Below are 15,417 nucleotides of genomic sequence, written 5' to 3'. Positions count from 1 at the left end.
GCTGTCAGCTAGTCAGTTTCCCTGGATAATAATATGAACCTTGGTTTCTGCTGCAGAGCTGGTAACATGGAAAAATACAAAAAACAAAGACTGCTCACTAATTTCAGCCCTCAGGTGGGTTTCGTGAGTTCAGACTAGGGTTGCCACCTCAGCCATGTTGGACACTTATGAGTTATACATCTTGCCGGGTGTGCAGGTAGGAACATGAATTTCAACCCTAGACAGCACACAAATAGTGACACTGAACAGCACTATTCATGTTCCTACTTGCACACCCTGCAGCATGTGTAACTCATAAGTGTCCAGAAAACATGGTCGAGGTGGCAACCCTAGTTCAGACCCTGTATTTAAATTGGATATTTAAAGGGACATGAAACCCAAATCTTTCTTTTATGATTCAGATAGATCATACAATTTAAGCCCTAAAAACTAATTTTTGCATTTGTAAAAAAAATAATAAAATGCTAATATTTTTTTTTTCTTTTTAAAAACCCGCATTATACTTAATTTAGGGGGCTATTGGGGCACATTTTGAAAATTAACCAGAGATCTGATCACTGTGCTAATTGCTACCGAGTGCTTGCGGAAGCAATAACCAGCCACTTTTAATGGATGGTTACTTATTGTGCACCCGTAAACGAATTTGCCCGTTTAGGCACGTGCAATAAATAACCAGAATGCATGAACAGCAGTAAATTTCTTCAGAAATAGTGTTGTAGCACTAGCGAACAAGTCAGATAAAATGGGCATTATTACAGTGAAGCAGAGGGTAACATTATATCAATGGAGAAGATGGAGCAACAATATTGCAGCACCTTCCTGTTTCAATGTGTGGCTCTGGATTGGGCCAGTTTAACCAATGTTGCTCAGTAGTACTGTCACAGTTTCTCAAATGTTTGTCAAGCTTGCAAGCACAACAGTTGTAAGTATTAAAAATGCTAACCTCTGCAGTCTGTTTCACTTGTTGACAGATTTGACAGTAGTAAAATGACAAACAGTAGTGTCAAATAGGGTTGGATAAGTTAGGAGGTATAAACGAGGTGCGGGGATTGGATGATAATGAAATATGAATTATTTATTATAAGTGTAATTAGTTGGCATTTAAATAATAGGAATCTGCCACTGCAGAGAGCTAATAAAAATGAGAATCAGGATGGATTTGAAATACAATGGGTTAATCTACAAAATTGCTATTAAACTTTTTGAAACTAAAGGGACAGTCTAGTAAAAATTAAGTTTTCATGATTCAGATAGGGAATGCGACTACTATCCAATTTACTTTTATCATCAAATTTGCTTTGTTCTTTTGGTATTCTTTGCTGAAAGCTAAACCTAGGTAGGCTCATATGCTAATTTCTAAGCCCTTGAAGGTCGCCTCTTATCTCAGAGCATTTTAACAGTTTTTCAAAGTTAGACAGTGCTAGTTCACCTGTGCCATATAGATAACATTGTGTTCACTCCGTGGAGTTAGAATGGCTAAAATGCAAGTCTGTCAGAAAAACTGAAATAAGGAGCAGTCTACAATGGCTTAGATACAAGGTAATCACAGAGGTAAAAAGTATATTGTTGGTTATGAAAAACTGGGGAATGGGTAATAAAGGGTTTATCTATCTTTTAAAAAATAAATAAATTTTGGAGTAGACTGTCCCTTTAAGATACTCTTTTTAATATATATATATATATATATATATATATATATATATATATATATATATATATATATATATATATATATATATATATATATATATATATATATATATATATATATATATATATATATATATATAAGTCATACATAACATGATTGAAACTGCCTCTGTGCTTGGAATGCTGCAAGTTCACTCATGCAGAGTCTGTTACCACAGATTACAGAGTTTAATATACAATGGGCTAGATTACAAGTGGAGCGCTAAATATCGCTTGAGTGCAAGCAATATTAGAGCTCCACTTTGTAATACCAGCGCACAATAATGTGCACTGGTATTACAAGTAAATCCCAATGCAAACGCTAACTCTTGTTCCCACTGCTAGGAAGCATTGCGCTCATGAGAGCGCACTTCCATAGGCTCCTATGGGAACCTCGTTCTGATGCCATCAGAGACGCAATCAGAATCTCGCTCAGTGAAGGGGGTAATAGCGCAGTGATTGCAGCAATATAAATATATATGTATATGATTATATACATATATATTTATGTGATAATATGTGTATCTGACCTCTGGTTAATTTTCGGAGCGCTAATTGCTACTATGAGCTCGCGGTAGCAATAACCAGACCCTTGTAATGTCTGGTTAATTATTGTGCTCCCGCAAACGGGATAATTTAGGGCTCCATTTTTAATCTAGCACAAAGTGTTAATGTTTATGCTGAAGTGGAATTCAGAACTGTCTTCTTGACAGCTGTAGAAAAATAGTATATTAAAGGAACAGGGAAGTCTAAATTAAGCTTTCATGATTTAAACAAAATGTATAACTTTTAAATCATTTTAGTGCACTTCTGCTATTAAATGTACTTTTTCTATTGATATCCTTTAAAAACTTTCCTCCTTTCCATGAGAGCATACTGAAGTAGGCTAAGGGCCATGCACTTGAGCACTGTATGAATAACATTGTTGCAAACACTGCTACCAAGATAAATGATCGGTCCTGATCCTACCTTAGTATGCGCTAATGGAAGGAAACTACAATTTAACAAAGGAGACCAAGAGAAAGGTAACTTTGAGAAGAAGTAAATCGGATTTCTTTTGTATAATGAGGAGGGTCCATAGTTCTTCATAACATGTGGGATATACTTCCTGCTAGCAGGTGGAGTTCTCCTCTCCAGTTAGTTCTTGGCCTCAGAGGTGAAAGGTTGAGTGTAGTGCTCTGCTTTATTGGGAGCTCAGACCTGACTTGAGACCCTATCCCCCTCTTTCAGTTTCACTAAAAGAAGATTCAGAATGGATGAGTGAAACAGGGGTTGAGGATTAACTCTTATGCCATTGTCAGTCCCCTTACGGGTAAATATCTCAGCCATAACTGCCCTTTAGCGTCACAGGGACCCCGTCCCTCAGCCTCTACCAAAGGGGTTACAGGTATATCCAATCATATCCACTGCAGTATTTATACTTGCACTGGATGGGCTCTCTAATACATCAGCGTTTCAGTGAGTGAGAAAGGTCTCAGCAAGCTGGTAAGATCAGTGGAGGGGTTCTGCAGTCAAGGTAAGTGACCCAGACACCACATATAGCCTTTTATTCCTGATTTTTCAAATAAAGATAGCAAGAGAACAAAGAACAATTGATAATAGAAGTAAATTAGAAAGCTGATTAAAAATGCATGCTCTATCTGAATCATGAAAGAAAAAAATTGGGTTTAGTATCCCTTTAACTTGTCTACCACCTTTTAGGTGGCGGATTGAAATCATCCCAATTTGATCCAATCGGGATGATTGGCAGCCCCTGCTAGCATACTATTGTGCAATGTTAGATGCCAACAGCGTATTCTAGAAATTTCAGAACAGAACTCAAAAATTTCAAAACCTGTAAATAAGTCAAATAAGGTTTTCAAAGCTCTGCCAAAAGCTCCTCAGGTGTTTGAAGCTCCAGACTTGGTGACTGACTATATTGCTAAGGAATGGAAGAAACCTGGCCTTCCTTTTACTCTTTCCTCTTTCAGAAAAGAATCTGTCTGGTAATTGGTTCCTAAAGTGGACAGAGCTACTTCCCCTCTAACAACTATTCCCATTGAGGATAGTTCCTTGTTTAAGGATCCAATGGACCGAAAATCAGAGTCTTTAGTAAGAAAATTATTTTCTCAATCAGCTCTGCAGCTTAGACTAGCTATTGCAGTCACTTGTGTGGCCACTGCAGCATGCTTTTGGTGTGATTCTTTTTCTCAGATGCTTCCTGAACAGTCATCTGAAGAAGTCTTTAACTGCATTAAAGTTCTTAAAATGCCTAATGATTTTATATGTGATGAAGTTTTTTGACATTCTTAAAATTGATGTTAAAAATATGTCCATTGCTATCCTCTCAATGTGAGTCTTATGGCTTTAATCCTGGTCAGCTGATATGATCTCTAAGAATAGACTTTTGTCAATTCCCTTTGCGGGTAAATTGCTTTTTGGATCAGAATTACTCTATCATTAAGGCTGCTACTGGAGGTAAATACATTTTTCTTCCTCAGGACAAGAAGTCTACGGGAAGATATAAATATACTAATCGTTTTCGTTGCTTTCGCTCTGCCAGAGATCAGAAGTCCTCCTCCAATCAATGATCTGACTCCTCCAAAACTTGCTGGAAGACAGGATCCTCCTGATCTAAGAGTAAACAGTCCAAAAAACCCAACTCTAATCAGAAGTCTGCATAAAGAGACAATTTCAAGAAGCATGGCGCAGATCAGTTCAGGATCCCTAGGTTCTCAACATAATTTCCCAGGGTTATCGCATAGGATTTTGGACCAGGCCTCAAAAGGCAGCTGCCTATATTCAATGTGTTCAGGATTTAGAGAATTTGGGAGTAATACAACCAGTCTTAGTCTATCAACAGGGAAGAGGTTTTGATTCCAACCTCTTTAATGCTCCAAAAAAGGGAACTCATATTGTCCCATTCTGGATCTAAAGTACCTGAACAAATTTGTCTGAGTTCCTTCTTTCAAGATGGTGACAATCCGCCTCATTTTGCCCCTGGTACAAAGGGTCAATTTATGACAACCTTAGATTTAAAGGATGCTTATCTACACATCGCAATTAACAAAGACCATTTCCACTTTCTAAGATTGAATTTTCTCAACAAGCATTACCAGTTTGTGGCACTACACTTTGGTTTAGCCACTGCCCCTCATATCTTTACAAAAGTTTTAGGGGCTCTGTTGTCAGTGATCAGAACAAAGGGAATTTCTATTGCTTCTTATATGGATGACATCTTGATCCAAGTCCCATCCTTTTACCTAGCTTCCTCTCATACCCAGAGGGTAATTTCCTTTCTTCAGGCTCATGGCTGGAACATCAATGTTCCCAAAAGTTCTTTATTCCCAGCTACAAGAGTAGTTTTTCTGGGATTGATAATAGACTCTGTTCAAATGCGGAACTTGGTATGCGGATCTCATCCAGATGTCATCCTCCCCTCCTTGGACTCTCAGGGAAGATCTGCTGTCTCAAGGACCATTTTGTCATCAGAACCTCCAATCTCTGAATTTGACGGCATGGAGGTTGAACACCCTGTCCTCAAGAGTAAAGGCTTCTCAGATTCAGGAAACTGGGTGACACAGAAGATTTACCATAAAATTTGGAAATCTTATTTTCCTTGGTATTCTTCTAAAGGTTTTTCTTGGAAATCATTTAGAATTCTAAGAATTCTTCAGTTTCTCCAGGATGAAAGATTAATCGGCTCGCTCTTTAAAGGGTCAAATTTCTGCCTTGTCTGTTTCGTTTCATAAAAAGTTGCCTGATGTTCAAACTTTTGTTCAAGCCTTGGTGAGAATTCACCCTGTTATTAGGCTTATTTCTCATCCTTGGAATCTCAATAATAATAATAATAATAAAGCAGTTCTTAGAACCAAATATATGATTTTCTTTCAAAGGTTATATCATCTGAGAAAATGAGAAACCACCTCCAAAAGAAGTTACTGCACATTCCACTGGATCTGTATCTTCTTCTTGGACCTTCAATAATTAGGCTTCCTTGGAACAGATTTGCAAAGGGGCAGCTTGGTGTTCTCTTTATATCTTTTCTAAATTTTATTGTTTCAATGTTTTTGCTTCTTCAAAGCTGCTTTTGTCAGGAAAGTCCTTCAGGCCGCAATGTCCGGCAAATAGGAACTGCCCTTTCTTTGTTCCACCCATTCTTAACATGGACTCTCAGCTTTGGTATTGTATCCCACATGTTATGACACCTATGGACTCTCCTCATCATACAAAAGAAAAATTACTTTATACTTACAGATAAATTTATTTTTTTTCAGGATGAGGAGAGTCCATAGGACCCGCACTATTTTTTGTGGAATCTAAGGGCAACTGTTATTTGCACCTCTTAACCCTGTTTTGGTCTTTCTTTAAAAAAAATTCTACCTTTCCCCTCTGCTCAGATATATGTTAACTGGAGAGGGAGTGGAGTTGGGAGGGATTGAAAGCTCTTGTGAGGGTTCTTGATCTCCATCTACTGGCAGGAAGTATATCCAACATGTTATGGACACCTATGGAATCTCCTCATCCCATAAGAAAGAAATTTATTGCTAAGTATAAATTATGTTTTCCTTTATACAACTTTAACCCTATCTGAATCATGATAATAATTTTGAATTCCATGTCACTATAACTGTTTATAACTGCAGCAGTGAGTACACCCTTGTTACCCTTAAAGGGACATTAACTGTCAAGGACAACTGCAGTAGCAGGGTTTCTATTCACTAGGCTATTGTTCTTTCTCCTCTGCCTGTTGCTGTCTTCAAAGTTGTCCTCTTAATTTAACTCCTTACAACTATCAGTTAGTGAAGCTCTTCATCTTCACACTGGGTGTCACCATCTTGGAGCTTATATTTGTTATGTAACTTTTAAACAGTGCAAAAAACAGAAAAAATTTAACACTTCTGCTCTATATAATGTTAGTTAAACTGAAGTGCAAGGAACAGATGTAAAAAAGTCAGTAACGTCACAGATCTGTGTAAGTGCACTGCTTCTGTCACGTGTGTAGTAATACAGCTATAAGATGGTGGCACCCAGTATTAAATGCAGAGCTGGATTTTGTAATAAGGTAAAATAAGAAAACGCCTTTAAAGAGAGCTGAAGGTACAGGAGGGAAAACAATAACATGGTGAGAAGCAGCCATCCTACTGTAGTTGTAATCAGCAGTTTAATGTCCCTTTAATACCCATTTCCTACATTAAAAGCTGTTCTATCCTTAACACTATGTGTTGGTGTCTTTAATAGAATATTACTTATTGCTCTTTAAGGTTCCTCTTGTTTTGTTTTTTAGGCGCCACTAAAGAAGCAGATAGGCAGACTATCCTGAAACAGATGAAAGTGCGAACTACGTTTAAGAAGGACAAAAGCTGGATACACCAAAGCTCAGAAGATGAGAATGAGGACAGCCCAGTGTAAGAACTTCATTTATTTTCATTTGTTAATTGTGTAGCCATATATATACATACACATATATATTGTATAGAATTAAATAGACATTAATGTCCATTGTAGTAAACTCATAGTAGTAAATGACATTTACCAAAAAATGGAAGCTCTCGAAAATCTAAATTACCTTAATAACAATAAAGTGCTCTTAACAGAATATATTGTGAAAAAATAGAGGGGGGCTACTTTAAGAGTAAAGATTATATAAAGAGCTTAGACTGCTGCCTCATTGTCAGCATCAGAACTCACAAAACAAAACACATGGGGCAAGATTACATATGCGGCGTCGCCCGCAAAAGCCGGCATCACCAATTTTTAGTTGGGTATTGCAATCACATATACAGCGCCACATATAAATGTGGCGCGTATATTTCACCCGTCGCCCTTCTAATTTTACTCCCATAAACTAACATAGAACCGCGTCGCAAATCAGTATCTCAAATTCAGCGCGAGGACTTAAGCGGCAAAAATTGTGAAATTTTACTCCATTTTCACCTCGCCACACATAGGCAGGCGCAGCAAGCCTTACACTGAAAATGTGAGCACCGTAACTCCCTGGAAGTATTAACAAACACCTAACACATGCGCAATATCTATCTACCTGTCAACCGCCACCCCCCACTGTAATAACTAATAATTAACCCCTACTATACTCTGCGCCTTTTGCAACTATTAGAGGAGTAGGCTTTAGATCTAAACCTTTTTCCATAGCGAATGGCACCCGCCAAGGTTGCCCTCTTTCGCCATTGATTTTTGCGATAGCCATGGAACCTCTAGCTCAAGAAATTAGATGCTCCCAAAGAATTGGAGGAGTAATGATAGGTGAGAGGCTTGAGAAGATTGCTCTCTTCGCAGATGATCTAACGGTCTTGTTAACTAACCCAAGCTCTTCAATACCAGAAGTCTTTAAGACTCTAGAATTTTTTGTGACTCTAAGTCTTTATAAAGTAAATGTACTCAAGACTGAAGCCTTGGCTATCAATATAGACCCAATGACCCTGACAAACCTCAAAACCCGATTCTCTTTAACCTGGCATACGGAACTTATAAAACATCTAGGGATACTGCTTGGCCCGGATATCAATAAGGTCATTAGGCACAACTTTGAGCCACTGATCAATGAAATCAAGAAACTCCTAAAGAGGTGGGATTTCTGGGAAATCTCATGGATGGGACGAATCTCTACCTTGAAAATGTCCATCTTGCCCAAAATCCTCTACCTCTTTCGGTGCATATCTTTCACTATTCCAAAAGTCTACCTCTCTCAGTTCCACTCCTTGTTCATTAACTATGTGTGGAAAGGCAAACAACCGAGAGTGGCATATTGTATTCTCCAACAGCCTGTATGCAGAGGTGGCATTGCTTTTCCCAATATATACTTATATCATGACGCAACTAGATAGACCCATATCGCTGGTTGGAGCAATGAAGAAGAGAAACCTGCGTGGTTTCTGATTGAAGCTGCTGTCATTCCTAAGTATCTTCACCTAAAAGACCTAATTTGGGTTCCCAAACATAGGCTCCCTGATCTGTTAATCACAAACAGCATAATCCTTGACAATTGCCAGACCTGGCATAGACTTAGACACTATAAGGGAATAGCTCCACACCCCTCACCTATCCACAGTCTTCAGGGTCTTTTGACAGGCCTTCCGAATATTTATCTACAGGACTGGTCCTCATGGAACATTGCTTGTACAGGAGACCTCTATCACCAAAAGAGGATGCTGACATCTAGGCAAATAGTGGACCGAGTGGATGAGGTTCCCAGGTGGCTTATGTTTGAAAGCCACAGAATATTGGGATATTGCCAGGCTTGGGGATTCCCCAAGACAAATTTTAGGGAAAACACTAACTGGGAAAAAAGATGGACACAAGGGACCAAGCTTATAAGACCTCTTATGAATCACCACATAATCCTTGATTACCATGGCAGATAAAGGCCTGGGGTCGTGAGATGAATGTCCAGATTACCTTAGAAGACGTAGACCATGCGACAACAATTACTAAATCGGCCATACATTGTGTATCACACTTAGAGACCTACTTTAAAGTCCTTCTAAAATGGTACCTAACTCCCCTTAAACTATCTAAGATCTATCCCTCTGCTTCTCAGCAGTGCTGGAGGGAGTGTGGTCAACAGGGCTCTGATATTCATATATGGTGGTCCTGTGAAAAAATTGCCCCTCTGTGGAGCGAGACATTTTCCTTACTCACAGACCTAGGTTTTTCATTTCCCAGGTCTCCTGCTCTGGCTCTTCTGCATATAGGTCTACAAGATTTGCCAAACTCTCAACAAAAGTTAATAGCTGTAATTCTGATTGCTGCGAAAGTCTGTATTGCTAGGGCATGGAAAAAGACGGAGGCTCCTACTTTGGCTCAGTTAACACAACTTATAGACTACTTAGCTTCTATGGAGCGGGGCTACTATAACGCGACTGAGCGTATGAACAAATACTTGATGATCTGGAGCATGTGGCTCCTTAAACCTCCTTAGGTACCTGCAGGTACTTAATAACCCCTAAGGTCTATGGACTGGTTCCTTCCCCTTCCCCCTTGGATGTACCCATACCCCTTACCCTATTTCCTCTCCCTTCCCCCCTTTTTTTTTTCTCCCCTTCTTCTCCCCTTTCTTCTCTTTTCTTCTTTCTCTCTTTTCCTGCCTTCTGTTCTTTCACTTCTCTTCTGTACTCATGTGATGTGCAGGCTACACAGATTCTGCTGGGAGTAATGTATCATTACCATACATCACACCTCTAAACTGCAACATAGGGAATACACATCCTTGCAATCAGCTACGGTATTGATTTATATTGCTCTAAGGATCTTTGCATATGAGATGATAATACCTCCTATGAGATCTTTTACCCTAAGTACAAAAGAAAGTAAGTTGTTCCATTGGATACAATTGACTCTAATGTGAAAAGAAAAATAATTCATATGTTGGATATGTACAAAACTTGATTCTACTCTGTACACTTTAGTGAATTGATTTGTGTTATGTTATGTTTCTATTGTGTACTTTAAGCTATTCAATAAAGCTTTTTTAAAATTAAATAAAGTATATTAACCCCTAATCCGCCAACCTTCACATCGCAATATGCCTAATTAAATGCATTTAAATCTTTAGTGGTTAATAGTCAGTTAGGCACCCTCACCTCAAGCAACTGGACAGGAAGATAATAGGGAATTGGCTTCTAGATCTTGCTGCTTTGAAAGCTGCTAGATAGCTAATGTCTAATTTCAGACCTGCTAAGCTTGCATAACTTTGCTGCAACACAAGCAGACAGCTCCACCTACTGGCTATTTTAATTTGTGCACTGCTTTTCAATAGCAGTCACATGACTGAAAAAAAGGTTATTCTGAAACTGCGCAAATTGAACCGGTGTAAACCGAGGGTCACCTGTATTATGGAAACTTTTGAAAATTGTAGATTTGATAGTGGGCATTTTTGCCATTAACATCTATAACATTAAGTGCTCTATACATGAAAACTCGCACATAAAATCGAGGCTCAGTAGTAGCAATGCACTACTTGAAGCTAGCTGCTGATTGGTAGCTGCACATATATGTCTCTTGTAATGAATATAAAGTAGTTGATGGAGATAAACAAATAGTAAATTGTCTAACTGATTACTTGTGTTCAGTCTGTACAACACATGGTAAAGATAGTAAAATTGTCAGTTTTTGGGCCTGTTTAAAATTATGCCAATTTTAGTCTCAATGGTACATTAATGACTGAAACTAAAGAGGAACGGGACTTATTATTTCAGATTATTTAAAATTTGGTAGGCAATGCAGCAGTTCAGCCAGTAAGACCAGTCAAATTGCAGAAATAACAGGGTTCTTATGCCATTTTACAGATCATTAGTTAGGCCACATCTGCAATACTGTGTACAGTTCTAAAGACCATGGGGTAAATTTATTAAATGTCAAGTAGCGAATTATGTCCGCTCTACATAGCTAAATGCCCACATCACAAGTGAAATGCTTGTGCAATGCCACCCTCTGCTCACTGCTAGCAGGGGCTGTCAACCAGCTGAATGGCTGATTAATTATTGTGCGCCTGCAAATAGGCAAATTTGCGATAATTTAGCGCTCCACTTGTAATCTAGCCCTATGTGTTCTGTCTTTCAACATTTTTACCACCTTTGTTAGCCCCCAAATTTTACGTTCTAGAACCGCCACTGAATCAGGATCACATTTCTAATTTTGGCAACAGCTTAGGGTTGGCTCCTCTAAATGGTGATAAGATTTTGCAATACACTCCATTCTGTATATTACATTGTCAAGCACAGCCAATCAAAAATGGCATAGGTTCTTCTTAAGAGGACATAATGTTTTTTGAATTGACAACAGTGATTGGCAGAAATTACTGGGCACATGTGGGTTGTCAAGACAGGGATTTTCTACCTCTGATCGTAGTGGTGGCAGCATTGTAAAGCTAGCCCTGCATATGCTTTGAGATACTGTTTTTTTTTTTTTGTTCAAACATTCAGTAAGATAAAAAAATATTCTTATTTAAGGGATCAGTAGTGATCTGATCAACCAATAATCAACCTGCTCAAAGTGTTACCTTTGACACAATATTAGTAAGGCCACTTTGTACATTCAAGAGATCCTGGGTGCAGAATTTCACATTTCTGTTAAACATGATTTAAAAAAAATATATATATATATATTTGTGCATTAGTGTATCAATACAAAAATAAACAGTTCAAAAGGAAGACTTGTTATACATCAACAGTTAGCTAGTACTAAAAAACTAAAAAAATTGTGCACCTTTAATAATCGCATACTATGAACCAAGGTTCAATTAATAAATATACTATTCAAAGGATGTTACGATATAGTAATGAGGATAGCTATTCAAATCATCCTATACAAAAAAAAAAAACTCTGGACATAGACATGTAACCTTTTTAACATGCAAACAATTGGGAGCAGATTTCCCTGGAGAGAAATGCTTTGTTAGCACTCTTTGCCCAGACTGGTTGTGGAGGCAGAAAATGCTTAAAATATAACTTTTATTTGACCTTTTAAAAGATGGGTGAACACAACAAATTAAAATCCCTATCGTGAGCAATTATGATGTAAAAGTATCAACGTGTATATTATGGCTATTGGGTCTTTCTACATTGTTATCAAATCAGATGACACTATAGTATGGGTGACAGTTTCTCTATATACAGGATTCCTCATTATTAGTAGACTATAAAAATCTATATAACCTCAATCTCAGTTTTCTTCTGAGTGCTATTTGTTTATGAGTGATGTTGGATTGTTCCATACACCCCCTCATTCTATGTATATATAAGATATAACCCTCGGTTAATAATTGTCGTATTAATATACATGAATAGGCTCCACAACCAGTCTGGGCAAAGAGTGCTAACAAAGCATTTCTCTCCAGAGAATTCTGTTCCCAATTGTTTGCATGCTCTAACCAAATGCTAGCACCACTCCTCATTAGAAAATAAAAATTGATAAAGATATATAAAGTATCTCAAAGATTAAAAAACAGAGGAGATTGCCCTTTTCACGTTGTGTATAAAATATGTAACCTTTTTAAATTGACCCCCCCCCCCCAAAAAAAAAAAATTAAAAAATTAAAATAAATAAATAAAGGGAGCCTTAGGCATCAGGATCCCTAGCGAAATTCACCTCTTAGAATGTCACCCTGTACGTAACTAGTATTAAGAAAAGGTGTAATAATCTGTTTTTTAACTCTGTCAGGCAATGAAAAGATAAAATACTCCCATTTTTGAAAAACTACATCTGTTTCTGGGTTTGAAATAAAGTCAAATTGTTCCATTATCATTTTATCCTCCAGTTTACTGAGAAATTGTGCTAGACTCGGTCCTCTTCTGGATTTCCAGGAACTAAAAATAATATTTATTCTGCAAAAATTAATAAATCTACTGTTTGATAATTTATTTCCTTCTTTCAAAAATAAAATATAATTCCTAAGTAATTTAAAATTTTGTCTCATAGTCCTGGATAGCCAGAAGGAAATCTTATACCAATTTTTTTTTTACTTTCGGACAGTCCCATATACAATGCATTAAATTAGCAGCTTCAAGACTACATCTCGGGCATACTATAAACTGGTCGTTGCCCCAGCTAGGCTGTATGATCTATTTAAATTTTTTATATGTGATTCCCTCCATGACATAAGCAACGTAGCTTTCCATACTCTTGATATACTTTTTTGAATTACATCGTTATTCACTAAGTTAACATCCTGTAGCCATCTTGAGGTTAAATTGTTTAAATTAACTTCCCCTTCCTTTTGCATTAATAGTTTATACCATGGAGAAATTGAGTGTATTCCTGATTTAGTTAGTTTAAAAAGCAGGTCACAGATACTCCAAGTATTCCCTGTAATAGCCCCTTTCGTACCAACAAAGTGTCTCAACTGGAGATATGAAAAAAGTCCTTATTTTCTACTTTAAAGTCTTGTTGTATTACTCCAAATGACTTCATACAATTTCGTTCTTGATCCCAAATCTGATGGACATACTCTAAACCATTGATTTTCCATTTCTTAAATATTTTGGAATTGAGGGCTTCTGGGAAATTGGGGTTACCTATTATGGGCAAATTTTTTTAAAAAAATATGGGTTTATGCTAAGGAATTTACATACTTTCTGCCATGCAAGGATTGGATTTTTATAAGTAGTCATTCTTTTTACCCTCATTGGTAGACTTTTTATTTCTAAGTGGGGTATTACTTTCTATGCAACTGGTTTAAGTATATTCTGTTCTACCTCCCTTACCTGAAAATAACGTACTTCTAGCATCCAATCTATTGCAGTTTTTGCTAGGCATATCCAATTATATTTGAATACATCCGGAAAACTTAAGCCAGCAAATTTGTTTTGTTGCAGTTTGGTCAATGATAATTTTGGTTTGTTTTTGCCCCACAGAAATTGTCTTAATGTTTTATAATTTTTTTTGTAATGATTAGCCCTTATGAATAGAGGCAGATTTTGCATGAGGTAGAGCAGCTTTGGAAGCACGATCATTTTAATAATATTGACTTTACCAGATAGTGTAAGTGGTAAGGTTGACCAATTTTTTAGATCTTAATTTTTTTAAAAATCGGTTCATAGTTGATCCCATATCACTCTTCTGGGGACAGACTAATATTTATTCCTAAATATCTCATGTTATCTTTGACTTCTTTAAAAGGATTGAGCCCTTAGTTTTTGTAATCCACATCATTTCTGATTTTTGCTTATTAATTTTGTATCCTGAAAAGGAACTAAAATTTTTAAAAAGCTCAAGCAGTTTCGGAATATTCTCTTTCAAAACACTGATAAAGATCAATAGGTCGTCCGCATACAAGTTATCAAAAGGTGAGGAACAATAATTATGAAGGAATTTTCTTTTGATTATTTTTATATCCTTATGTACATATAATTTTATTTCTCCTTAGATACCTTGTCAAAAATATATATTTATTATATGGGTCTTCATAGGGAGCAGTGCTTAAGCATGAAATTGATTAATCTTGAATAGACATAGAACTCTGGTATGTGAACTTTGTCAGAAAGGTATGCTTCTATGCACTGTTTGTAATTATCACTTGGACTTTAGTGCAAATAGTAGAAAATAATAATAATAAAATCTAACTTTTATTGTGTATTTATTAAAAGAGACAGCTTCTATTTTTGATGATCTGCTGCCCTCACTTAGTTAAAAACACATCTCCTTAGTGTATATTATAACGGTAATTCTTTAGGTGGTGTGAGAAATAAGATCTATGAGGTTTCAATCTTGTTGTAACTTTAAGGTGTTGTTTTTTTATACACTTAGCCTTATTCCTGGCTTGTTTGTACAAACAACCTTATGTTTCTTATTATAGAGTTAACCCCAATAAGACTTACTTCAACAACAATCTTAGTGTGTGCTCATGTAGTATTCGATTGGTAATCCAGGCTAGATTATTCTCAATAGATAGAGTAGTTTTTAGTCAATAGAGGTTTTCTATTGTACTTCTTGATAGTTATCAGAATTTGTGATTAAAGGCAGAAAAATGCAACAACCTTATTATTTTATTTATATTCAGTCTGTCTCTTTAATTAATTTTGATAGTATGTAGCTTTATTTTCTTTTTAAACTTTCAAGATATGGTTGCCTCAAAATTCTGATGGTATGTATCTGAAATCAAGCTACAAAAATGAAACACTTTTATTTGTTGTATTGTGACTATGTTGCTCTTTGTCAGTATTATACTGTTACTCTATAAGTCGCAACATTGTTGATCTCAGCACAATCTGCTGTTAGCAGGGATAAGTTATC

At 36.8% G+C, this 15,417-nt stretch overlaps 1 protein-coding gene across 4 annotated transcripts in view; it reads left to right on the top strand.

The window, feature by feature from the left end:
* ZNF185 (zinc finger protein 185 with LIM domain) overlaps window positions 1-15,417 on the top strand; it is a 334,258-nt gene that overhangs the window by 89,263 nt on the left and 229,578 nt on the right. For all 4 annotated transcript variants that reach the window (XM_053699442.1, XM_053699440.1, XM_053699441.1 and 1 more), the window contains exon 3: window positions 6,956-7,076. In XM_053699442.1, the coding sequence (XP_053555417.1) occupies window positions 6,956-7,076 (121 nt within the window). The remainder of the gene's footprint in view (window positions 1-6,955; window positions 7,077-15,417) is intronic.

Source organism: Bombina bombina, chromosome 1 (assembly GCF_027579735.1).
Source record: "Bombina bombina isolate aBomBom1 chromosome 1, aBomBom1.pri, whole genome shotgun sequence".
NCBI classification, from domain to species: Eukaryota; Metazoa; Chordata; class Amphibia; order Anura; family Bombinatoridae; genus Bombina; species Bombina bombina.
Note: the sequence above shows the minus strand (reverse complement) of the source record. Positions and strands in the feature narration are given on the sequence as shown.